Source organism: Hakea prostrata, chromosome 4 (assembly GCF_041222555.1).
Source record: "Hakea prostrata isolate BN-2017 chromosome 4, UWA_Hpros_2, whole genome shotgun sequence".
Taxonomy (NCBI): Eukaryota; Viridiplantae; Streptophyta; class Magnoliopsida; order Proteales; family Proteaceae; genus Hakea; species Hakea prostrata.
In genome coordinates, this window is record NC_142603.1 from 22,691,020 (window position 1) to 22,717,136 (window position 26,117).

The following is a 26,117-nucleotide window of genomic DNA, read 5'->3' on the forward strand; positions in this document are numbered from 1 at the left end:
TAGTAGTTTTCAACCGAAATTTATACAATTGTAAGCAATATCAGTTATTTCATGAAAGGAGAAAGCCAAACGATTCTCATTATGAAGCTGTGAGTTATAAACTTAAGTAACTTGAAGCATGTTTGTATGGAAGTAAAGAGAAGGAAAGTGAAATGAAGATTATTCTTTTTTTCCTCCTATGTTGTTTGGTTGAATATGGAGAAAAGTGATATTAATTTTATCTCGTTGTTGGTTGGATGTAAAATGAGTGCAAAATTTTCAAATTTATTAACCAACCTATTTTATGAAAATTTCCCTCTTCTTTAATCTATCCATGTTTTTATCGAAGGTATTATTTTTCCTCTATTGGATCATTTGCAGGAAACTACAGCGAAAAAGCTATCATCAAGCCGAAATTTCGGTCGAGATTTCGATCTCAACCGTTGAATTTCGACGGTCGAGATCGAAATTCGACCGAAATTCGATCCCACCGCCCAAAGTGCATGGCTTGATGGTCCTGCGCATTTATGGCACAGGACCCAAGCAAGGTCCAACTACAGGGTAAGTGGATCTTATTCCACCAAGCAAGAAAGATGTCATCAAAACCATTATACTTCAAACTTCAGACAGAACCCATGGTTTTCTACCAAAAAGAGAAAAGAAAGAAAAAAAAAACCCTTGCGTTGAGCTTAAGAGAGGGAGAGAGAAAATCAGACCAAAGAGACATTGAGAAGAAAACCCTGATGAAAAAGAAGACCAAGGTTTTTCAACTTACTTCCATTTTTGGTTGGTAAGTAATTTTGCAATTTCTCTTAAAAAGTGAAACTTATTTTCCCAGCATACACTTAACTATTCAACAATACACTTAACTACTAAACACTTAGAAAGTATTTTCTCAGGGAATTAAATTTCCCAAACAAAACAATGCATTTGCAGTCTCAAATTAATCTGCAGCTGATGGTGATTAGAAGGTTACTATTACTTTTGTTGGAGCCCCTGTCAAGTTCTTAAGTTGATCCAACAAGTTCTATACCTGTCTAATTGTCTCCACAGGTTACATCTGTTTGTCCAGAAAGGTCAAGAATTTGTATAGAAAGTAGACATTGTCTTCAAAGCAACAAAGAATTCACTATTTCAAGGTAAGGACCAAACTACACCTACACTCATCTTCTAACTTGGTCAGTCACAATGGAAATCCAAAATCCTACAAATATATACAGAATCAAGACAGAATATCATTGTCGACAATGACAGATTGAACTTGCATCCTGAATCATAACATTAATCAGCAATGAAGATCCCTGTAATTGCTTGTAAATAAGGGAAAGAAAGTTAACTCTTTGGGGTGTTGGGCATTTCCCTTCACTGATTTTCTCTAGAAGCAGCATAATCTTTCACCATTAGGATCTCGCCGCAAAGTTTTTTAGGCAGTTGTTCCAGTAATTCTCCTTCTTGCCATGCTTGCCCAACCAAAACTCCTGGTCCCACATGACGAAGGTACACAACTACATGATCATTGAAAGGCCATGGATGTTTTACTGCAAATGAAAAAATAAATAAATAAGAGTGTTAAATATAGGACCATCTCCACTTAAATTGCAAGCTCAAAACGGCAATGCAGAGTTACATATCACTAATTACGAAAATAATGAGTGGTTGACTGATCTAGTTTTTGTTCAGTACAATCGCCGACTTCAAGAAAGGTTTAAAGAACGGCAAGCATAGAACAGAAATTATGACCCCCCCCTCCCTACTTTAAAGAAGATGGATGGGTCTCATCGGCTTACCGCCTCAAATAATCACATGAAATTACAGAAAGCATATTTTATGAATACAAAATTTACATATGCTCAGATAAGGTGTCATGCAAATGAAATGAGAAAATAGACTATCAAAGGAAATATAAAACAGAAACCACGACTTTAAATTGCAGATTACTGAGATTCGATATTGAAGCAGCCATCTACCTGGTTCTGGAAAGCCGTCTGGGTAGTTCTGGAGATTCAGAAGCCCATCTCCAAATTCATAAGCTAAATCACAAGGCTGTTCTGTGGCCATTACTTCATTCAGCTGTCTAACTGTGAAGTACAATGGACAAAAGGAATTTGTAACTCCAGCCAGTAATCCACCTGACGAGATTCACCATTAGGTAGTGTCTTGGAAATTTCATCTCAAAGTCTGAACCACATCTAATATAACTCAACTCAAAAGTAACAATTTTAGAGCCATCTACTTCTATATTGAAATTAATTCTCCTTTCAATTTTTTTATCTATAGGATATTTAATCTTATGCATTCAGAAAAGTAAGGATTCAAAAGAAATCATATCTGGTACTTCCAACTAACTTTTAGTTGAATCTGACAACACTATTGATTTTAACCATGGTTCCAGTCCACTGCCAAAAGAAACCAAAGTTCACATTTTTTTGCAGTATTCAGTTTATGCACAAAACCTTATAACAAAAATAAAAGGTGCTCCTCAACTATTAGAATCAGATAAAATCAATCTAAATAAGCCATAATAGGTGACTCTTTGTCCTGAGTGTTCTTGGGTGTTCTTTCAGGACGTTCCTTCGGGTTTGGAGGAGGTCTTTCAGGCAGATTGTGGAGCTCATCTTAGTTAGTTTTCCTTTAGGTCCTTGACACCGTTTGTGTACCCGAGAGAGAGAGAGAGAGAGAGAGAGAGAGGGGGGGGGGGGGGGGGGGAAGGAAAAGAAGAAAAAAAAACCATAATGGATATGCTTGTTAAGGCATAAAATTTTTTACCAACAATTATCCGTCCATAGATCATCCCATCTTTGGAGCTGAATATAACCTAGCACATTGAAAAGATAGAAAATTGCAGTTATAGAAGTAGGCTCTGATACATTTAAAACAGAAACACATATGAAAGAACAGAAAAATGAAACATAAACAGCTTTCCTGAAATTGGGATAGATGATTGACCTTACTGAAGGAATTTATCCATGCCATAGGTATAGGTCCTATAGCAGTGTTAAAGAGAAATGTCATCATGTGTTCAGACATCCAAAGCATACACAATGACTAAGCAAGAAATAAAGCAGTGATCTACAAATTCAAATGATGCAGAACATAAAAGAGTGGTAAAATACAATAATCATAGCTAGCAGCATTGTATAGAGAACCACTGCAATATAAATATGAAATAAGCTTTTGCATCTACACAACTTGAACCACTGCTATGCTGTCAATTTACTTTATGTGGGGGGAGCTACAGTTTTTTATGGTTATGGACATCCTACTTTTAGTAATCAGAGATTTACAATTACTTTGTAGAATTAATTTTTAAAATTTTGTTTCTGAGACCTGGTTGCATTATGAAGGTAAGTTTCTACTCTTTTTCCTGGTCAGATTAGGATTCTATTCCTAACCCAGGAGTATTCAACCTAGCAAAGTGGTCTTTGCTGATTCAGATGGGATTCTATATGACCCATGCTACTATGGTCATAGGGTAAGCCAATGATGCTTCCAGACACCGCACTCTCATTATCTAGGATGTAGTACTCTACCATTCGTCTAGCAGCACGATGCTTTTTCTTGGAGTTTTCTAGGGGCCTTTATTTTGAATTTGACAAGGATTTAGAATTATAATAAAAATAAAAAAACCTAGGCATGTCTTATGATGGCATGCAATTCAAAATTTTAACCTAATTCATCATAACAGTGCCGTGGTTGTCAAAGCGGTCCCCGTCTAGGCACCTAGGCCCATTTTTGGGTCAAGGGGATTTGGTGTCGCCTTGCTTAGTGTTGCCTTGGTTTCCATTGCCCTCTATCGCCTAGCCTTGCCTAGTCACCTTGACAACCATGAACATTATATTTTGTGAATAGAATGGCTCTCTTCAGTGCTTCGACTCTAAAGCCCAACAATAACAGGACTGTTCCTCGTAAATAATCCCCACACTCTTTCCTTTTCCTCTACAATTCTCTGCAATACGTTACTGCCAAAGATATTTCTTCTTACTTCTCATAGTCTTGTTTTCCGTCACTCGTTTTGCATTAAGCTTCCTATTGTGTTATAAATAATTCTCTACACCAGGCATATATCAACAGATAAAATTAGAAAATGAAGTACAACAAGGGGAAAATCAAAGTGCACTGCTCATAGTCAAAATGTAAAGGACCAAATAATAACTGCAAATTGATGTTAACGGTAGTCAAACATGTTAACAATCATCAAATAGGCTAAATATTGTCCAGAGGGAAGCGAACGAAGAAATATACAGTGAGACATATGAGGATCATATCTTTTTAGCACTCATGTTTGAATTTCTAGAACTTTCATAACCAGGTACACTTTTTTACCTTATGAAAACAAGATGTAGAACAGCATTATAGATGAAAATAGCTCCAACAATTTTTTGCATCTTTTAGACCAGAAAGTACTTGGTGATTGAAAAAAGTTAGAGCGTCCCAGTGCATAAGCCCCCACAACTGCAACGTCAGAGGAATCCATAATGTACACAGCCTGACCCCCACTTGTAGAGCGGCTGTTTCGTGACATGAACACAAAGCCACTTGGCCACAATAGAGCTACCTTACATCCTTACTGTTGTTAGGTCTGACCAAAAGTATGAAGAAAATGTAAGCATTTGGAATGTTCTCATATGATTATTGTATTTTCTCTCAGGTTTCTATCTTATTTCAATATAAGGTTTTGAGGATAGTAGAAAACGTTGGTAAGACGCCCGTAACCCAAGTCAATTCATGAGGTTTTTTAAATCCACCAGTCAAATACGCACGAAATATGTGCAGGATCATCATTAGAACCATCAGTGTTCTCCACCACAGCGATGGAGCAGATGTTAACTTCCAGAGCAAGTTCCCATTCAGTTTCTAATGGAACCTGAACAACTGAATTCCACATCTTCAATTTATCAGATCCTCCATGTAAAATGAAGAAACAGGTCTTTAATCATTACAGCAATGATAAACTGCCATGCAGAAAACAAATTGTAAATTGCTCAACGCAAGCAGCTTACATGAAGACTGACATTTTAAGACAGTATCATCCTAAATTTATAGCCAAGGCACAACTCAAGCTGCAATAAATAATTATTATTTGTTTTTTTGCAGATGAACATTAATAGGGGACCAAATAGAGAAGAAGAAGAAAAGAAGGAAACATAAGAAGAAATCAGAATGGCAAAGGAAGAGGGGAAAGAAAGCTCTGAAGAAGTAGAAGAAGAGAGGAGGTGCAGGGGCACAAAGTTGAAGCTTTAATTCTATCTTTTCTATTCTGCCAAAATAAAATGATAATTACATGAGTATTAAATCACGAGACTCCTATCCCAAATAACCTTAATCCTCGGTTAAAACTCAAATGAGATTCTATAACAAAACAACAAGGCAAACTCAATAAATAAACCTAAGATTATACTGAAAATTTAAAGGACACATTTCATCTCCATCTGAAAGCCCAGTGGGTTGTCCAATGCTCTCCCATTCATATTATTTTCAAATTCACACCAAGATAACTTCCTGAGGTTTGGGTTAGCTGCATTTTATTTTTACACTTCTCGTGCACAAATTGTATTATTATACTTCTCTGGGTTTCCTATAAATCTTTTTAACATAAAAAAGATTATTCTTTTAAAAGTACCTCCACTTGTACGGCAGCTCCAAAACTCAACTGACACTGTCCTATCTCCGGTAGATAGCAAGCTGGAAGAACTTTTCTTCACTAAATTAGAATCTTCATACCTTGTACCAGATATTTCCCAGAGCCTTGATATAAGTCTGCATTTCAATTGAACAGACAGCCTGTCATTCTTAACTGGGATGGAGTTTTAAATTTGGCCAACATAATACAGAATTGAGTAATAACTCAAAGAAGAAATTGATAAAATAACCTAGGCTTCAGCAAGTCAAGCAACCGGCGCCGTCTTTTCTCTGGAATATCTCCAATTTTTTTCCTACGGAATATGATCAGTAAGACCAGAATAAATATCATCTATACCTAGAACTGCAGAAAAATGACTGAAGAATTTCAGAGTGATCTACATAAAAAGTTGTAGCAGATGTCCTCCTTTGGTAGAAGCGTAAATGTGATGAAATGTCACTAGAAACAAAATAACCGACTATCATGCTGCATTACGTAATTCCATAAAATATTCATATCTAAAAACCCAATGCATAAACTCAGCTGAATAGATCTATTCCTCATCTTATCAATTAAAGATGGATAAGGGGGAAAAGAAAAGGCAATCTGCATAACTTTTCCATTTAATTCAAAAATTCAACGGGAAAAAGATACAACCTTATTTTCATGAAAAAGACTACAACTTAACCCAGAGAAGAACAACAAAGGTTCTCTGTGTCTCAGTCTAATCTAAGTTTTTGGGTTGCTTATTCTTACGACTTTAATTCCTTCTACTAGTAGCAGCTACTTCTGAATTTCTACTATGAGTAACCTGAATTCTCGAACTCCCCGGCCTTATTCACACATTTGTTTAATTATTTTCTCAACTTAAGTCCAAGTTGATTCACCTGAGTTCATTAGAGTATGAATCTTATCTTGGGACCGTTACCTTCAGTGGACATTCTTATGTTAAGAAAGACTGATGACAAAGAACCAAATTTTGCAAATGACCACGTATTCCATGCTCCAAGTAACAAGCTTTTACTAAAAAACAGAGAGAAAATGTACAATCATAATAATAGAAATTACAGATCAGCAAGTCAAGAATGGGAATTGTTTTGCATAATCAAAAAAAGCAAGCAGCAATGTCTAGCAGATACATAATAATAATCAACCCAATAGGAATTCCGAACACACTAGACTTGTAAGTTCCACAGGAAGCAGTGTAGACAGCTGGTTGTCAACATGCCTTCTCTCTGTTAGGGAGGTAATGAACTAAAAAGGGGTAAAAAGCCATCCTAAAGGCCAGCATCAAGACAACCAAAGAGTTGCCAACAACCGACGGAAGAACCGGCAATTCCTCTTTACCATCTGAAAAGGACAGTGGAAGTAGGAACACCAGAGGAACAACATCAATCAAGAAGAACCACCTAAATATAATGAACAGAACAGCAAATACTCATCAGGAGATCATATGTAATGAGGGAAACATCACCATTAAGACATCAACTGAAGGGTATCCAGAGAATAATACTAATTAAAAACAAAAAATCAAAACAAGAACTGACCAAATATACGCAGCTGGATTATACGACGCCGGGTCCAATGGAATTAACTCTTTGGGAGGATCAAGAAATGTTAGAATGTCCTGCTCGTCTAGGTAAGCTTTCTTTCCAGTGGGTAACAACTCGTATGGTTCATCATCCCAAGCTGATAAACTCTCCTCTGTGCTTCGGCCAATCACTCTGGTTTTTCCACAGGAACAAAATCTGGAATTCCTCCGCAGTCGCAACAGCTGAGGAAGCTTGCTTCCATGTGATAATACCTCATCTACAATAAAAGAGAGAAAAAGAAAGACAAGGAAATCAATTAATTGGTTGATGCAAAATGGGTAATTTGGGAGTAAGAACAGAAGCTCTGTTTCTGATATGCTTACCTTTGGATTGAGAGCCTACCCAGAATCGTAACTGCTGATTCTGTGAGAGTTTAGATTGTGCAGGAACCATCAAAGTCGCAGAGGGTGGGCATGGTTTAAAGCTTATCACCTGCATTTTGATTTGGTAGAAAAGAAGGGTTTTGAAGAGGTTTTAGGCTTTTTAGCCTTCTGGATGGAAGCTTTCCTCCAAATGCTATAATTTTAGTAGAAGGACTAATGAAGGGCAAACTTGGAAACAAAATTACAACACGAGGAGTCTAAGATAGAAGGAGAATAGAGTGGGAGGAGCTGTTAATGTTACTGGAAGCGAAGGAACAGAGAGAGAAGATGGTGGAAGGACTTCGACAAGGAGCAAGAAGATGCTTTACAACTTCGACGAAGGTTCTTATGCAAAGGAGGAACACTTTTGGCGGTAACAGAATATTGGCTTGCTCTTTGGGTTCGTTCGTTGAATCAGGAGATCCCAATCATGGTAGAAAGCTGGAAGACTCGAGCTGTGGTGACAATCTTCCAAAATCAGGTACGAGTTTATGATTAGAAAGGGTTGTCTGGGGAAAACAGAGTATAAGGGCGTTGGAAAGGTTACAGCTTGAAGAGAGATGGGTTAGAGTTTCATAGTATGGAGTAAAGAAGGCACAGAGTCTGCTGGGAATGGAGAAGGTTTCTGAATTAGGGAAGAAACATTTACCCTTTTTGTTTTTCTGGGTTAGGTTTCAACGGGGTTTCAGTTGGGGGGAGTTTTTTCTTTTCACTTCTGGTATAGAATGGCATACCAGTCGCGGAAGTTGAGGAATGGGAAGAGGTAAAGGGAATGGAGCCTTCGGTTCTGGGCTCTGATACCAAATTGGTACAGAGTGCAGACCAAGGTGTTCATCTGTTATGGTGGAGTTCACAGAGAGAACGGTATAAGAATGAAATAGATCAGAATTGAAGGAGAGAATGATGCAAAACAAGAGGTAGAGGAGGGGAGTGGGCAACCATACATAAGCGCCTAGGCTTTCAAATCATAACTCTATATCATCCCCATATCTACTTCAATCGTTGGTTATACATCTGTCTATCTATTCCCCCTCCCCCCCCCCCCCCCCCCCTTCTTCCGGGGGTTTCTATCTGATATTTTCTTGTTTCCTTCCGAAGACATTTGACTTCTCCCAGTTCCTGTTCTTTGAAATTTGAGTGACATTGTGGTTTCTACTACTGAAAACTTGTTTGAAACAGCCAAAAGCATGGAGAATAGCATCTACACCACTCTCACCATTCACCGCTGGGAATCCTTGAATCAAATGAAATATCAGTTGGCTTCACTTAGAACCATCCATGGAAAACTGGCGTTGAAATTCCTAAACTGGGTCATTCGACAATCAAGTTTGGAATTTGATCACCTTATCCACATATTCTGCATTACAATTCACATACTCGTTAAAGCTAGAATGTATGAACCTGCAAAGTTGATTTTGCAACATCTCTCTCAAATGAGTACTGGACCGCATTCTGTGTTTGCTGCTCTTATGGCGACATATTCACGTTGCAACTCAAATCCTTCAGTTTTTGATCTTCTGATTAGGACTTACATACAAGGTGGAATACTGAAAAATGCTGTAGAGACTTTTCGATTTATGGTTTTCAGAGGATTCAAGCCATCGGTACATACTTGCAATAATGTGCTAGCTGCATTTGTGAAAAAGGGTAGAGCAGAGCGAATATGGTCTTTCTTTAAGGAGATGTTGGCTGCTGGCATTTGCCCTAATGTGAGTACTTTCAATATACTGTTAAATGTGCTTTGTCTTGAAGGAAATCTTAGGAAAGCTAATTATATGTTGAAAAAGATGGAAGAGACTGGTTATGTCCCAACAAGAGTTACTTACAATACTCTGCTCAATTGGTACTGCAAGAACTGCAAGTTTAAGTCGGCTTATGAGCTGATTGATCGCATGGATAGTAAAGGTATTGAACCAGATATATGTACATATAATATGTTCATTGACAACTTGTGTAAAAACAGTAGAAGTGCAAAAGCTTACCTGCTGCTGAAAAAGATGAGGAAGATGAGACTTTCTCCAAATGAAATTACGTACAATACTCTGATTAATGGATTTTGCAAAGAAGGGAAAATTAGAGTTGCTAGTCGTATTCTTCTCGAGATGATGACTTCAAATCTTGTACCAAATTGTATTACGTACAATGCATTGATTGATGGGTATTGTCATGAAGGGAATTTTGATGAAGCTTTGAGACTTTTGAATGAAATGGAAGCAATGGGACTGAGACCTAATGAGGTTAGTTATGGATCTATTTTGAATGGGTTTTGCAAGGCTGCCAGGTTGGACTCAGCAAGACGTGTTCTTGACTGGATGAGGATGACTGGCATTCATGTTGACCATAAGGCATTTACGATGCTTATAGATGGGTATTGTAAGATGGGAAAGCTCAATGATGCTATAGAATTGTTCAATAGAATGCTTAATGTTGGTGTGGATCCTGATGTTGTCACATATTCGGTGCTTATAAATGGATTCTGCAAAGTGGGAAAGATAAACCATGCAAAGGAGATTCTTTGCAAAATGCATAGAGTTGGAATTTCACCCAATAAAATTATATACTCTACTATAATTCACAACATCTGCAAGCATGGAAATGTTGTTGAAGCAATGAAGTTTTATGCAGGTATGACTCATTGTGGTCATTACGTAGACCACATTACTTGTAATACATTGGTTGGTTCTCTTTGTAGACATGGGAAGTTGGCAGAAGCTGAAACCTTTATGCTTCACATGGGTAGGATCGGCCTAGTTCCTAACTCCATTACTTTTGACTGTATCATTAGTGGCTGTGGAAGTATAGGTGACGGGTTAAGAGCATTTTCTTTGTTTGATGAAATGATTAGATTAGGCCATCACCCGAGTCCTTTCACCTATGGAAGCCTGCTAAAAGGACTATGCAGGGGAGGAAACTTAGAGTTGGCAAAGAAATATTTTCATAAACTCCACCATATTCCTTGTGCTATAGATAGTGTTCTCTATAACACATTACTGGTAGGTGTATGTAAAGCAGGGCAGTTGGAGGAGGCAGTTTTGCTATATGATGAGATGGTACAAAGTGGGATACTTCCTGATGCATATACATGTACTATTCTTATCAGTGGGCTTTGTAGGAAGCGAAAGCTTGTTGCTGCAGTTTTGTTTTTTGGGAAAATAATGGAAATGGGATTTTTATTTCCAAACCAGGTCATGTACACTTGCATGCTTGATGCTTTTTTCAAGGAAGGGCTGCCAAAGGTTGCTATGCTTTTATATAATGAAATGCTGGAGCAAGGTTTGTATCCAGATACAGTTGCAGTGAATGCAATTATTGATGGACACTCAAGGATGGGAAAGATGTGGAAGGCAGATGGCTTCACTTCCTCATCAATCAACTCAACTTCCTTACTTAATCTTGTTTCATTTAACATTATCTTACATGGATATTCCAAGAAAAAGTTACTTGCAAAAATGTTTTTACTCTACAATGCCATCATCAGAAGGGGTTTTATGCCAGATAAACATACTCATCATTCCGTAATTCTTGGACTTTGTCAATCTGGGATGCTTGATATTGCCATTAAATTTTTAGGAAAAATGGTAATGGAAGGCAGTATTCCGGATCAACTGACATTCAGCATGCTCATTACCAAGTTTAGTGAAAAGGGTAATATGCAAAAGGCTTTTGATCTGTTTAACTGCATGCATCAATTAGGTGTCATTCCTAACAAACATATCTACAATTCCATTATTAAAGGACTCAATAGAAAGCGTTGCTTTCTAGAGTCACACATTGTTTTGAATGAAATGTTGGAGAAGGGGTTTCTTCCTACTTGTAAACATTATATTACTTTGATCAATGGAGCATTTCAGATGGGAGATATAAACAGAGGACTCAGGCTAAAAGAGGAAATGGAAGCACTAGGTTTATGGTCTCGTGATGTAACTGAGGGTGTTTTTGTTAGAGGACTTTTACGGTGTGGGAAAATTGAAGAAGCAGCGCTAGTTTTTGATTGCATGCTTCGTACGGGATTCATCCCAACAAGTGCTACCTTTACTACAATGATGCATCATCTATGCAAAGAAGCTAGAACTTTGGAAGCCTTGAAGTTAAAGAGTTTGATGGAACTCTGGGGAAGAAAGCCTGATGTTGTTGTTTACAATGTCCTCATAACAGGCCTTTGCAACAACGGTAATGCTGCAGTTGCTTTCGAACAGTATGAGGACATGAAACAAAGGGGTCTTCTTCCAAATATCACCACTTATACTGTCCTCATTGATGCTATTTCCAGGAATAGTGATATTCTTAAGGGAGAAATGTTATTGAGGGATCTACATGATAGGGAATTAATCCCTCCTGATAGGGGTTCCAGGGATTTGCAGGAGAGGTTGATAGATGCTATGAGAACACTAAATTTTTTGAGGCATAAAAGAATGAAATAAGATCTCAAAGTATGTTGATTAGATTGAATTGCTGCATTTGCTGGCTAAAATTCCACTGGCTGATGAAGCTGGGTTCTGGTTCTTTCTTGCGTTATCAACAGGGATGCTCAAAACTAGGTATGAAGCATTTAATCTGTCAGTTTGAATATTTTATCCTCATGATTTGTGTTGAACCAATTTATCCTGATTACTTTTTACAGGTTGAAGCTCTTAATTGTTCATTTATTGAGTGTCAAAAATAATTATCTGAGGAATCTGCACCAATTGATTGCAGTATGTTCTGATCTTTCCATTTCGTATGTAGGTTAAACGATTGTTTAATACTGAATTATTTGGAAATTATATAGCTCTACCTAATGGTTTTCAGGAATGGATCTGCTTAGAACTGGTTGAGAGCCCATTCATTGTGATGCAATGCTTAGCAAAGTTTATGAGCTTGTGTCGAAGTTTTCACTTTGGTATGCTCTAACTTATATCTTACCACCCCTTCCTGTCAACATTTAAGTTGACCTTAGCCGTCAAGGTGTTTTCTAGGTGTCCAGGGAGGCAGGGACCCTCTTCTGGAAAGGTACTTTAGGCAGCATTTGGTAACATCCTTAAAGAAATTTTCTGGCATTCTTCTAGTCTTTGAGAACGGAAGAATGGGTTAAAAGCGTTTGACAAAACAGTTTGTTTTTCCATTCTTTAAGAACAAACCAGCATAAAAATTGTTCTCAAGAACGCCCTTTGCAAAACATGTAAGACATGTTTTTACCAAAGAACAGAAACGGAAATCATAAAAGTGGTCCTGACAAGACCCCATTTGGTGTTCACGTAAGACCCAAAACAAGCCTGGAAAGCTTTATATGTCTGCAAATATGGCGTCTCCCCCACGTGAGCTTTCAAAGACGGTGATTTTTCGCTCATTACATTCTATGAAATCCGAGTTTCTTGTCTCCTTAATGCTTCTATGGATTTGATTGCAGGTGAAATCGATATAGGATTCTAACAAAACCCTGGAAGGTCAGGATCCACTTGTTCTCCATCCTTGTTCTTGTTAGCGAATCTATCCCTTGAATAAACTGATTTCATTGTAGCTTCTTTTTCATTTTCTTATGATCAAATCCTCATTTTGAATGGCAGTTGAATAGCAGCAAGTAGTGCTTCATTTCATCATCCTTAGCAATCCCTTTTCTGGAGTAAAGTGAGAAACCAAAACGATTTGGTTTCATGCAGTGACTTGACTGGGTACTTGGAAGCATGGGGATTTTTCTAAGTGCTCTGTTGGTTGCAGTAGGTTTGTCGTCTGTTCTTGATGCTGGAATCAATGCCAACTTCTTGAAGCCTACCTAACTGACAGGAGACATCCTCAGCAGAAGAATAGCACTGGGTTGTGTTAATTCGAAGTGTGTTAGTTACTCAAAGCTAAATTGCAAGGTCTGATTTCTCCCTTTTTTTCCTTTTTGTTTTGTATTGATGTTTCCATACTATAGTGAAGATGATACAAAGTGGGTTCATTGTCCTCGATGAACATTTGTGACTTCCTTCACTGCAATTTCAACCAGCCTGCTTTCCATGATTTTATTATTATGAACTATCAATTGCAGTGGGAGAAACAAATTATCACTTATCATTTGGCAAGAAGTGTCAGTAAATTTGACTGCCAATTTATCAGAAACAAAAAGAATCTCAGTTCTAGAATATGCTTATTACATATACTGCATATTCTGGAATTCTGGTCCATGACCATTGTTCATTTCCTATAATCGTTTATCAAAGTGGAAATTTCTGATTTTATATATATATATCTTTCTTTATTGGATTGCAATTGTTGTAATTTGCAGTGACATTTGAATGCGTGAGTAAATTACTGAGTAGCATACTGAGAGCAAATTGGTACAACTAGTGGATATTACATTATAAAGGCTACAACCTTGCTATTAAAAACTCCTGCTTCTGTTCAAGAGCTGTCATGTGAAATTCTCTAATATGAGAAAGCTTTACTCTTACAGGTATCCCATCCACCATTCAAGGGCCTCAACTTTTTCCATGCAAGTTTCATGTGTCTCAAGAACCAAAAGGTTCTTTTGTGTGTTGTAATTAGAATTACAAGACATTAGAGGGTGAACCACACCCTGTGGATGTACCAAGGCTATTTTTGGTATCAATTCTCATTCTCTATTATGCTTATTTAAAATAAATAAATACAATAATTCATTATTGGTCAATTATGAAAAATGATTTGGTAACATTTGTTGAGATTAAATTATGGAATGAAAAATAAGTTTGGTATGTCAAAATGAAAAATAGTTAGAAAATAATAATGAAATTAATACAAAAAAAACCCTATTAATCTAAATATTAATAATTAATTAATTACTAAAAAATGCATCAAACAAAATATTAACTTAACAATATTCATATAAACCATAAGTTTGTGTGGAGATGCAGCCTGACAAGCGGTAGCAAATGGGCAATAAAATAGGGATTGTTATTTGAGGTAGCTGCTGCCAACGCTCTAGATTTAGCCACATCTTTAAAACAATATCGGACGGTGTAACATCAATAAGCAGGGGTACATATGTAAATACATAATTTTACTTTTACATTTAAAGATTTACTATTTTACAAATTTACAAAACTAAACCCCCGCTCACCCGATCCGCCCACCTCATTCATGGCAGCCAAACTCGACGGCGGACTACCCAAAACCAATCGCAACGGCAAGACTACCCAAAAGCCTAATCGCAGGATTTTTCGTCTTTTTCTTGCACAATTTTTTCCTTTTTGCTCATCATTGCAGTTTGGGTTTTTAAGTGAACCAAATAAAATAAGGAAAATACAGAACCAATGTTAGCAAAGATACAAATTTCATGGATTTCCAAGTACCGAAATCTATGAAGACATATCTTTCTATAGCTAATCCAAAAAACACGTTAGGAAGCACTAATTAGAACAAAAATAATCAAATTGTAGAACCCATTTACAAAAAGAAAGATGAAAACCAAATTTTGTAGAAACCCTAACGCCCAACCCATAAAGAGTCATGCCTACCTCTGAGAGCATTAACAACACCGATAGCGAGTCATTGTCTTCCAAGGAGAGCATTGAAATAGACGATGATGGATAGACGAAGTGGTGGAGGGAGGGTTGGCGGACGAAGAGGCGAGCGGAGGGTGGGAAACGGGAAGGATCGAGAGTTAGGGAGTGATGTAAAAAAACTTAAACAGATGTAAAAATAAAAGTAACAGACCCCGCCGAGGACACCGCGATCTGTTAAAGACGGGCAAAACAAGAGCGAAACGAGGCAAAAAAACAAAAAAGGGAAGCTCCAAGGTCCAGACGGCAGGGACAACGGAGTAGGGAAAGCACGGACCACCAATATGAATCAGAGAAACCGGTCCAATGGAAACCAGACGATCGCCAAGTGGAGAGAAGGGTAGGAGGTAATTGATACAAACCAAACATACAATAGGAAATTGCAAACAAGAGAGATGAAGATCTTAGCAAATCAAGAGCGAAGAGCAACGAACAACCACCGACGAGAGGGAGCACACCGATGGTGCTAAGGTAAGATGCACCCAACCAAGGGCGCACCACCACCTCCAAGATAAAGCAACCTCCAACAGAAGATAGGTAGTCCAGTCCCCAAGGAGCCAAAAGCTAGAGCACAACACAGACAACTCAAGAAAGAAATGAACTTGTAAAACAAATAAGTGAGTGAGGAGTGTCACAATAGCACACAATATGCAAGGAAGGGTGGGAAAGGCCCAAACACACCTCCCACAAGGGGAGAACAACTCCACAATGGAGAATAAATGGGCCCCCCCACAAGTAATAAACCCCGACCTAACACCCCACACGGGAAGTAACCTCATATCACCTGGAATGAAAGGCAACCCACAAAGACCAACCCCCACTCATGGTAATGGCCAGAATGGTCATGAAGTTGAAATGAAAAATAAAGGCAAGAGTTAGAATTGAGTAACCACCACAAGAGCCCACCCATCACCACGACCAAGACCAAGACCCAGACCAATGTCAGAAGAGCCTCAAACAAAGCACGAAGGGCCCCACTCATGGTGATCAACCACCCACCTCAAGGGTCCCACACACAAACAAAACAATTAAATAAAAGAAATGCAAAAACTAAGAAACTTAATATATAGATAATATAGATTTTAATAAAAAACCAACAGGGTACGATTAGTTAGCCAAGAAGGAGCAGGCCACAACACAACAACCGCATAACGGGGAAACAAGAGCAAGCCGCCCCACCCACCGACAAACCCAAAACAAACAAAAACGAAGCACAAAGCCCCCAACCAACACCCCCCACTGCCAATCCCACATCACGCATAACAAGCCACAAAGCAATAAACCAACGCACACCATATGATGTTAGCAAACATAGAACAAAACAGAGCCCCAGGGGACCACGACCCAACAAATGGCCACACGAAGCCACTACGGTCCAAGCAAACAGATCGCACGAATGTCCAAAGATGATAGGTATGTGTAGTGAATACAATGGCAAGAATAGCAGAGACGAGACGCACAACCAAAGCCAATACGAAACAAGACGAGAAAGAACCAAGCATCCGACTAACCAAAACGAGAAAACCAACCACGAAGGGCCGCAACCGGAAGCAGCAGATAGCGACATCCTAGCAAAAATCCACAAAATGCAGAAAACAACATACAAGCCCGAAACGCACTGCGCGGAAACAGGCGCATGTCACCACGCAACAACGAACACCAGAAGCAATCGACACCCGACGAGCATAAAACACCGGCCAGAACCGCCCACAAAACCAGCCCACACACACAACACACAAAAACAGATAAGCATGCGAGGGACGAGCAGCAAGATGGATGTTTACGGACAAAAGAAAACCCAACCAAACAGCAACAACACAGAAGAAAAACACACACCCGAGCAAAGAGAGCAGAAGCCCCAAGAAGATTCTTCGGTGTCATAGAATAAGCAAGGAAAAGAAGAAAAAGAGAAGAGAGAGAAGCCGAAGAAGAGCGAGTTAGCAGCCACCGCAAACTGAGACTGAGAAAGAAGGAGAGCTCGGGTTAAGGTTTGAGAGGGTTTGGGAAAGGCTTTTATAAAATAATGCATTTTTACCATTATACCCCCATCTTGATTTTAAAATTTCAAGTATGCCACCGCATAAATGAAGAGAATGAATTGTCCCCATAATGCACAATGGACTTTTAGTCCATTATGAATTTTGGAAGTTTTTTTATTATTTTAAATAAAAATGATAATGATAATGGATGCCAAATCATTTAAAACAATGAAAAAATCTCATAATAGAGAATGATAATTGATACCAAAAAGAGCCCAAGTAAATATGTTTCTTTCAGTTCATGAAAAAAGAAAAGAAATTTGTGTAATGCTGATCGGAGTTGTTTGTTATCTGAGTAACTATGTTTTCTTTTGTTTCTTGCTTTATTATTGAATAACTTAATCAACTTCTGAGTAACTATGTTTGTTATCTTCAAATTTTGTTCAGTTGTTCTTCAAGATGAATAAATTCATCTATATGCTTTTTTGGGTCCACACTTGGAGTTGCACAAGCTCATATATATATATGGAGAGAGGGAGATAAAGCACTTTGAAACAGTACTTAGAGATGTAAAGACCTTGAACAATCTAGCATGAGATAGGACAAGATGGCCAAAAGAACCCTTGAAGCCACATTTCTCAAATAACGTGGGATAGTTACTTCTCTCCTAAAACTGTGTCTCTGGTTTATGATTACAGCAGCTTTTACTCCTTTAAAATCAGAACAAAATAGTGGGTTCATGTGTTATTTGATTTCCATCGTCCAGCATACAGGGATTCCAACAAGTTCAAGCACTAATTCTGGAGAATTTTCTTTGAATTAAAACTAGAGTGAGAATGAAGACTGGAATCTGGTGCCATGGTTATGGATCACTTTTCCTTTTTGAAGTGGTATTTCTTAGGCTCCAAAATATCCCATATATCTGGGGAGATTATTAACTGGATCTAGGGAAATGAGAGCCAATATTTGGGTCATGCTCAAGGAAAATACCCATTTAGAAAGGTTTCTCATGACCAAGTTGCTCATGTACCTTCTGTTTTAAGTCCCATCACTCTAGTAGACAAAAGGAGCAGCGGGTATAATAGGCTCATACTGTTCATATAAAGTGGATCATCTAGTACTCTTTAATTAATGCTTCATAATTTGAAATACCAAAGAAGAACAAGAAGATCCGACAAGTCTAGGTAACTATATGTTCTGAAGTATAAATCAGGAGAGCTAAAACTTTGTTTGCCAATGAGCTTTCTCAACTAGAGAGTTTCCCAAAATTTAGTCCTGGGTAAATCAGATTTCGTGTGTCACCAAAGTCATAATTAATTTGGAAAGATTCTAGATCAATTAGTGGGGTTTCAGAGCTTCTTTAAGGTTCTTTTTGGAACCTCAACTCTTAAGGAGTTGCCAAATTTCTTAGAATATACAAATTACTCACAAGCTTAATTAGTTCTGATGTGTCTCCTCTTCTCTGATCGGATAAATTTTGCAAGAGATGTATACATTGGAGAAATCAAAGTAGGAACATAAAAGTTTTGAAACCTGGGAATTTAGCTTTAGTTAATTGAATCTCTTGAGTTACAGACTATATTGGCAACCCGAAATATCAACTCTTCAGATAAAACCTTCACTAACATACCGGATTTCATTTAGAGAACCAACCAAATTCTTAGTTTTGTTCAAACCATAATTCCTTGGGTTTTGTAACCCTTATTGATTCAATAAGTAAAAGATTGAAAAACCCATCTTAAAACCGACGTGAGACTCTTTTTCTTTTTTCTTTTCTTTTTTTCTCCTTTTTTTTTTTTTACCCAGCTCAGAAACCCTAGTTATGGAATGAAATTCTTGGGAGAATTAATTATGTCAGTCTGGGTCTTGAGACAATGAGTTCCAGGAATTGAATTTGGTGTTCCAACTCTTGAAAACCTTTTAGAACTTCAAAGCCAAAAAGCCATTAATGGTATGAACTCATATATGTTATCTTGCATTGCAACTATGAATTATGATGATTTTTGGGTCCACCCCTTATACATACAGCCACTAGGGTTTTTTGCTTAGAATTTGGCATGCTTTGGTATAAGCGTATAGCTGCTACCACATGGATAGGCATAGAGTGTTTTCAGTTGATATGACAAATCTTTCTTCCCATTTTCAAAGATGAAAATCCATGTTCCATGAAATTTTTTTTTTTTTAATGGGTTGAGTGTTTTGATAGAGATCTTCATAGCATAATTTTGCTGTGTGGTGGGAAATATACTTGGGTTTGTTTTTTGATGATTTGAAGCAAATTGTACAGCCTAGCGAGCAGCAGTTAAATTCATTTTATTAATTGGTGTACAGTTGTAAAATAATAATGAAGTAAAACTTTCCTTTATTATTATTTTTTTAAAGCACACGAGTGACTAGGTTTTGGTTTCTTTTTCTTCCCTGCTCCTCTGTTTAACTAATGTTTGATTTGGTAGTCTCTGTTACTTTAGCTATGGTCTCTTTCTCTGTTTCAATGCATGAACTGTATAGGCATCTGGTTTGTATTAATGGAAGGTGAATTGGTGGTTCTCTGGTAGGAGAAAGATAATGTTTCTTGTTTCCTCTTTAACCTTTGGGTTTTGCCATTGGAACTCTATTTAAGGGTAATAGCAAGGTTTAAAGTATCCCATGGTACGATACAATAATAGCCGATACGTATCCAAATTGGGTACCACAGATACAGTACATATTACTACGTCTCTTTATTGGATTGCACTAAAATGCATTGGCCAATACGATTCAATACTCAATACAAAACAATATGTCTCTTAAAGTCACCTAACCGATACGATACTCAATACAAATACTTTAAGCCTATTATGTTACATTGTATGTTTTGCTTAACTTTTTGCCTAGATTGCATAACCAGATTACATAACCATTTCAGTCAACTTGAGAATAATTATTGCCTATATTCATGATATGTGCATGTTGCAACGTCTTCCTTTTAGAATTGATATTGTTATTGGATGCTTCCTTATTTTGGTTTACTATAGTCTACATCACAAAGCCATTTCACATTTTAGAAACCTATTATAGTTTTTTCAGTAATTTTTTTGGACATAACTCCCATGGCAAAACTGTAGTCTAGCAAGGCTTTTAGTGAGGATGTCTTGTTACATTTTGTCTTTCCCAGCCAACTATAGTTACTTAAACATAATAACTGCTTAAATGTATTTCTTTAATGCTTACGCAACAAGTTTGATATTTTTTTCAGATTAATGCTTAATTTCTCTTCATATGATTTTAATACTTTTGATTCATTTTGGATCTATGCACATGTTAGAGGTGATCAAATAGATCAACATCTACTGTTGTTAACCCTCTCTCTCCCTCTTGCCAATTTTGCCAACCACGAGGAAATTTGTCCTCTTAAATACCTAATTCAATCAAATTCCAGACAATGGGGTGGGTTCCATCTAAAACACCAGAATTACAAAATCTCTTACCATACTATTCTGAACAGCTTTGATGCCTGCAACTCTAGCAGCAGTAGGTCTGTTTACAATTATGACAGCCTTGTTCAATTGTTTATCCACTAGGGGAGGATGGTACTTGAATTATCTACTGATTTTGTAGCTGACTGACTTTCCAATAGAAAAGTTTAATGAATTAGAACCCAAGCTATTACATAAGCACCCAATAAAGAGTATGCCAATAAATTTTTCTCTCTTGTGACTGCACAAAGGTTGCTGCACTCTAGGCTTTCAAATAGATCATTCGTCCTAGAGATTGTTGTAATATTAGTCCCACATCGACTGATGTGGGAATATGTGGAGAGGAAGAGGCTATAAAAGAATGCCTCTTCCTTATTCTTTAATCATCCCAAATATCTTCTCTCTTGGATATTTCTTTATTTATAGTGGAGTTTTCTCTCTTGCCCATATATTATTGTGTCTTTCTTTTCTCTTAATTGTTATTATTGTGTTCTTCTTTTCTCTTATTTGCTGATTGTTCTATTCGGTGGGTTCTTCTTTTCTCTAGCATTATCAGATGATATTTTAGCGGGCGTAGAAGAGAAGAAAACTGCAAAGGAGGTTTGGGATCACCTTATCAAATTGTATGAAGCCAAATCACTTCACAACAAAATCTTCTTGAAGAGAAAGTTATATACCTTACGAATGTCAGAATCTACATCGATCGAGCATTTACATACTCGATTTCGTATGTTCTCAACTTTCAACGTTGGGACATAATGTTTCACCACAGAACGTGCTGAAATTCTACTCCAAAGTCTTCCGATTCATATGACCCAATCATTATCAATTTAACCAGAATATCCTCTCGATTATTTGGTATTTGATGATGTCGCGCTACAATTCTTGAAGAAGAAAGTAGACGAAAAGGCGGGAAGATAGACAGCAAGCTCACAACAAGCGAAGCTTTGTCATGACTCGAGGAAGGTCAACGGAACGTGATTCCAGTGGGAGTCACAATCAGGGAGGTCAAAATCCGGGGGTAAGAAGAATTTCAAGTGCTACAATTGTGGCAAAAGGGGACACTTCAAAATGAGTGTCGATTCAAAAAGGGTGTAGATAAGGCAGAGACGTCTCAAGGGTGCATTCGGTGAAGGAGATATTCTTTACGCTAATCAGCAATGGCAGCCAAGGATAGATTGGAACATAGTGATGCTTGGATCTTGGATTCGGGAGCAACAGGCACATGACCTCTCGCAGAGATTGGTTTCAAACTTATGAACCTATCTCTACAGGGTCCGTGTACATGGGAAATGATCATGCCTTGGAGATTGTTGGAGTTGGCACCATCAAGTTGAAGATGTACGATGGTATGGTACGCACTATTCAAAATGTGCGGCATGTGAAGGGCTTAAAGAAGAATCTATTGTCTTTGGGACAATTAGATGAAATTGGGTGCAAGACACGCATCCAAAATGGAATGATGAGGATCGTCAAAGGAGCGCTAGTTGTAATGAAAGCTGAAAGGGGCGCCGCAAATTTGTACGAAGTAATGGGAGAAACATGTCGGAGGCGAAGCATCGGTGCATCAACCGGCATCGCAGAAGAGATGACAAAAGTGTGGCATCGAAATTGGCCCACATGTCGAGCAAGGGTTGAAGGTTCTCGCAGAACGAAATTACTCCGGGTCTCACAAAGGTTTCATTACCCTTTTGTGAGCACCGTGTTACAAGCAAGCAAGATAGATTGAAGTTCAATGCATCCGATTCCAGGAGTAAAAGTATTCTGGAATTAGTTCACTCGATGTATGGCAAGCACCGGTTACATCTCCGGGAGGAGCAAGGTACTATGTATCTTTCATTGATGATTATTCCGAAGATGTTGGGTGTTTCCTATCAAGAAGAAGTCGATGTGTTTTCGTTTTCAAAACATTCAAAGCGCAAGTTGAACGAGAACCGAGAAGAAAATCAAGTGCCCGAGACGACAATGGTGGTGAATATACAGGGATGACTTCTTTGAGTTTTGTAATCAGAAGGCATCAAGAGACAACTCACGGTGGCTTACACTCCTCACAGAATGGAGTAGCAGAGCGGTTGAATAGAACTCTACTCGAAAGAACGAGAGCCATGTTGAGAACTGCAAGTATGGCTAAGTCCTTTTGGGCGGCCGTAAACACCGCTCGCTATGTGATTAATCGATCACCAACAAGATCGATTGATTTGAAGACACCGATGGAGATGTGGACGGCAAGCCGCTGATTATTCACGCCCGCACACATTTGGGAGTCCTGTGTACGTGATGTATCATCCCCAAGAAATTTCGAAGTTGGATCCAAAATCCGAAAATGCAGATTCTTGGGAAATGCCGATGGAGTCAAGGGGTATCGACCGTGGGATCCCACCGCCCACAAAGTCGCCATCAGAGAGATGTCATTTTTGCAGAAGATAAGCCGCAAAAGGAAGATGTGAGTAGCATTTCAATAGAAATTCGGAGAGTACAATAGTTCAGGAGGAAGAGAAGTCCAATCCGAAAATTCTCGGAGCAGAATCGAAAATGAGGAACAAGTACCAGCTGAGTCTACAACGGTAGAAGTTCGACGGTCACCCGTGAAAGACATACACCAACCTGGCAACCGATTATATTATGGAGAGCAACATTGCATACCGCCTTCTAACAGAAGATGGTGAGCCATCAACATTCAGAGAAGCGATTGATAGCTCGAAGCGCCACTTTGGATGGCAATGGCGCAGGAAGAACTAGAAGCTCTTCATAAGAATAAGACGTGGGAGCTTGTACCTTTACCGCACGGAAGGAAGCCCATTGGTAACAAATGGGTTTACAAGATCAAACGAAAAGTGATGATCAAGTAGAGCGGTATCGTGCAAGAATGGTGATCAAAGGATATGCTCGAGAAGAAGGTGTTGATTTCACGAAATCTTTTCTCCAAGTGGTTCGACTTACTACCGTCCGGATAGTTCGCACTTTGTGCTACGCTTGATCTACATCTTGAGCAGTTAGATGTAGAAACCGCATTTCTTCATGGAGATCTTGAAGAAGAAATCTATATGCTCCAACCGAAGGTTTTGAAGAACCGAAAAGGAGAACTTGGTTTGCAGTTGAACAAATCTCTATACGGCTTAAAACAGCGCCAAGATGTTGGTATAAGAGATTTGATTCCTTCATATTGAGCCTTGGATACAACAGACTTGCTTCAGACCCTTGTGCGTACTACAAGAGGTTTGGTGATGATGATTTCATCATTTTACGTTGTATGTCGATGATATGTTGGTGTCGGCCCCAACAAAGATCGGATCGTAGAATTAAAGGCTCGCTGGCTAGGGAATTTGAAATGAAGGATCCGGGACCCGCAAACAAGATTCTAGGGATGCAAATTCACCGAGACAGAAATAATAGGAAGATTTGGCTATCTCGAAGAGTTACTTAAGGAAAGTCTTGCGCCGCTCAATATGCAAGACAGAAGCCAATTTCTACTCCCTTCCCGTAATTTCAAGTTATCCTCAAGTATGTGTCCTAGCAATGAAGCAGAGAGGATGGAGATGTCTCGAGTACCGTATGCATCAGCAAAGTGGGAAGTCCGATGTTCGCATGATATGTACAAGACCGGACATTGCACATGCGGGGAGTGATTAGTCGGCATATGGCGAATCCAGACAAGAGCATTGGATTATAGTGAAGAGGATCCTAAGATACATTAAAGGAACCTGGATGCCGCTCTATGTTATGGAGGATCTGAATTCACCGCGAGGATATGTTGATTCGATTTTGGGGATCTTGATAAAAGGAAATCCACACGGCATGTGTTTACAATTGCAGAAGGAGCCGTGAGCTGGGTATCTAAACTACAGACAGCTGAGCACGCCTACAACAGAAGCCGAGTATATGGCAGCTACACAAGCTTGTAAAGAAGCAACGGATAAGAAGATTCATGGAAGAACTTGGGCACAAACACGAGAAGATTCTCTTGTATTGTGACAAGCAGAGTGCCTGCACATTGCAAGGAATCCAGCTTTCATTCCAGGACAAAACACATAGAAGTACAATATCATTTTGTTCGTGAAGTGGTGGAAGACGGAAGGGTGGATATGCAGAAAATCCACACGAAAGAGAACCAGCAGATGCATTGACAAAAGCAATCAATACCGACAAGTTCATTTGGTGCAGATCCTTGATGGCTTGATAGAGACATAGACAAGATGGTGGTGGCAAGATAGAGACTGGTGTGGAGATTGATTGGTTCTCAATCTAATCTCCAAGTGGGAGATTGTTGTAATATTAGTCCCACATCGACTGATGTGGGAATATGTGGAGAGGAAGAGGCTATAAAAGAATGCCTCTTCCTTATTCTTTAATCATCCCAAATATCTTCTCTCTTGGATATTTCTTTATTTATAGTGGAGTTTTCTCTCTTGCCCATATATTATTGTGTCTTTCTTTTCTCTTAGTTGTTATTATTGTGTTCTTCTTTTCTCTTATTTGCTGATTGTTCTATTCGGTGGGTTCTTCATAACCCGACAGAGATGTCAATGTTAGTCAATTTCCTATGCGAACAAAACCTATCTGAAGTGTAGTTGACTATTTGCTGGATTCAAGTCATGCTGGTCTTTGTTGACCTCTTGACAACAGAATGCAATAACCAACCTGCAAAGAATTGGCCTATCCTTTGATCATTTGAAAAACTTTACAAGCATGCATATGATGATGTTCTCTCTCTTTTCTTATGTTAAATCATTGTAAAGTGAGAGCGTATTCTTTATCTCTTCCCTCTCCACTTTAAATATTTAAAAAGAAACATCTAGCAAAGATTGGACTGTATAGGAGAACCAGAATCTCTAGAAGAAGAGTTGTCTACTCTCATAGAAGAAATTTGGTCTCCATGTTTTATAATTAGGAAATAAGAGTTCAACACTATATTCATCCAAAAACAGAAGAGCTGAAGACTGCTTTTGGATAAAGTTCCCATTCAAGAAGAGCTATGTATATATGCTGGTTTTTGCGATGCCCAAATGTCTCTCCAATTACAGATTTGCCATAGCAATGTACAGGATAGCAATAAGACCTCCTGACCTTTGTTAATACCTTCCCTTGACAATACCTTGTTGCCTGTATCCTTAATATCTTCTGCTATTGTGGTTTTCCTCCCCATTGTTTGCACTTCCGGTTTTAGTGGAGATCTTTGTTCCCTTGCAAGATGATATATGTGGTTTGTTGTCATCATATTGATTATCCAGAGTCTGGTTATGCTTGGTGTTTGGTAAATATTTGTGCCCACCTTTTGTCCCAGAATAAGTTTCCTTTCTGGATTGAATAGGCTCAGTGTTTGGAAAGTCTTACCATTTCAATTGTTGTTATAGGTAAAACTCCAACCAAGTTTAGTTCAGATTTGAAGAATTTGGGGGGAGTGTGGCAAATTTCAGTAGCCCAAACTTTTTTTCCCATTTGAAGCATATGGTTCCTGAAGTTCTGATCATATAGGATAGCATTTCTTGTATACCAAAAAGTTCTTCCCTAAATAAGAGATGGAAGGATTGAAACTTTGATCCACATAAAAACTGGTTATTCCAACTGGAACTGTCAACCATGCTATGCTTTAGAGGAAGGAGGAAGGCATAAGAAGAAGATCAAGAATATCCC

General features: G+C 38.4%; 2 protein-coding genes across 4 annotated transcripts; one reads left to right on the forward strand and one right to left on the reverse strand.

The window, feature by feature from the left end:
• Positions 1 to 949: 949 nt before the first annotated feature.
• Positions 950 to 7,933, reverse strand: LOC149018527 (WD repeat protein). The gene is made up of 8 exons (XM_089152731.1): positions 7,515 to 7,933; positions 7,147 to 7,408; positions 5,850 to 5,912; positions 5,600 to 5,736; positions 2,926 to 2,963; positions 2,746 to 2,794; positions 1,947 to 2,108; positions 950 to 1,517 (listed from the first exon to the last, which is right to left on the reverse strand). Exons 1-8 carry the CDS (start codon positions 7,627 to 7,629, stop codon positions 1,342 to 1,344), a joined length of 1,002 nt encoding a protein of 333 aa, XP_089008857.1. The 5' UTR covers positions 7,630 to 7,933; the 3' UTR covers positions 950 to 1,341.
• On the forward strand, positions 7,805 to 14,098 carry LOC149018528 (PPR superfamily protein). Of its 3 annotated transcripts, XM_089152728.1 has the most exons (6): positions 7,805 to 8,034; positions 8,733 to 12,091; positions 12,175 to 12,247; positions 12,342 to 13,009; positions 13,097 to 13,390; positions 13,798 to 14,098. In XM_089152728.1, the coding sequence occupies exons 1-2, from the start codon at positions 7,809 to 7,811 to the stop codon at positions 11,972 to 11,974; spliced, it is 3,468 nt and encodes a 1,155-aa protein (XP_089008854.1). In that variant the 5' UTR covers positions 7,805 to 7,808; the 3' UTR covers positions 11,975 to 12,091; positions 12,175 to 12,247; positions 12,342 to 13,009; positions 13,097 to 13,390; positions 13,798 to 14,098. The 3 variants fall into 3 exon arrangements, with proteins under 3 accessions (XP_089008854.1, XP_089008853.1, XP_089008855.1); XM_089152727.1 differs by having other exon boundaries at positions 12,175 to 13,009; XM_089152729.1 differs by having other exon boundaries at positions 12,175 to 12,976.
• The last annotated feature ends 12,019 nt before the right edge of the window (positions 14,099 to 26,117 follow it).

Excerpts from the sequence above, each read along its gene's own strand:
- LOC149018527 (XM_089152731.1), bottom strand. The coding sequence starts at position 7,629 with ATGCAGGTGATAAGCTTTAAACCATGCCCACCCTCTGCGACTTTGATG. Across the intron at positions 5,913-7,146 it reads AATCCAGCTGCGTATATTTG|GAAAAAAATTGGAGATATTC; the intron begins GTCAGTTCTTGT and ends CATATTCCGTAG. Across the intron at positions 2,109-2,745 it reads CTATGGACGGATAATTGTTG|GTGGATTACTGGCTGGAGTT; the intron begins GTAAAAAATTTT and ends GAATCTCGTCAG.
- LOC149018528 (XM_089152727.1), top strand. The coding sequence starts at position 7,809 with ATGTTACTGGAAGCGAAGGAACAGAGAGAGAAGATGGTGGAAGGACTT. Across the intron at positions 8,035-8,732 it reads TGACAATCTTCCAAAATCAG|CCAAAAGCATGGAGAATAGC; the intron begins GTACGAGTTTAT and ends TGTTTGAAACAG.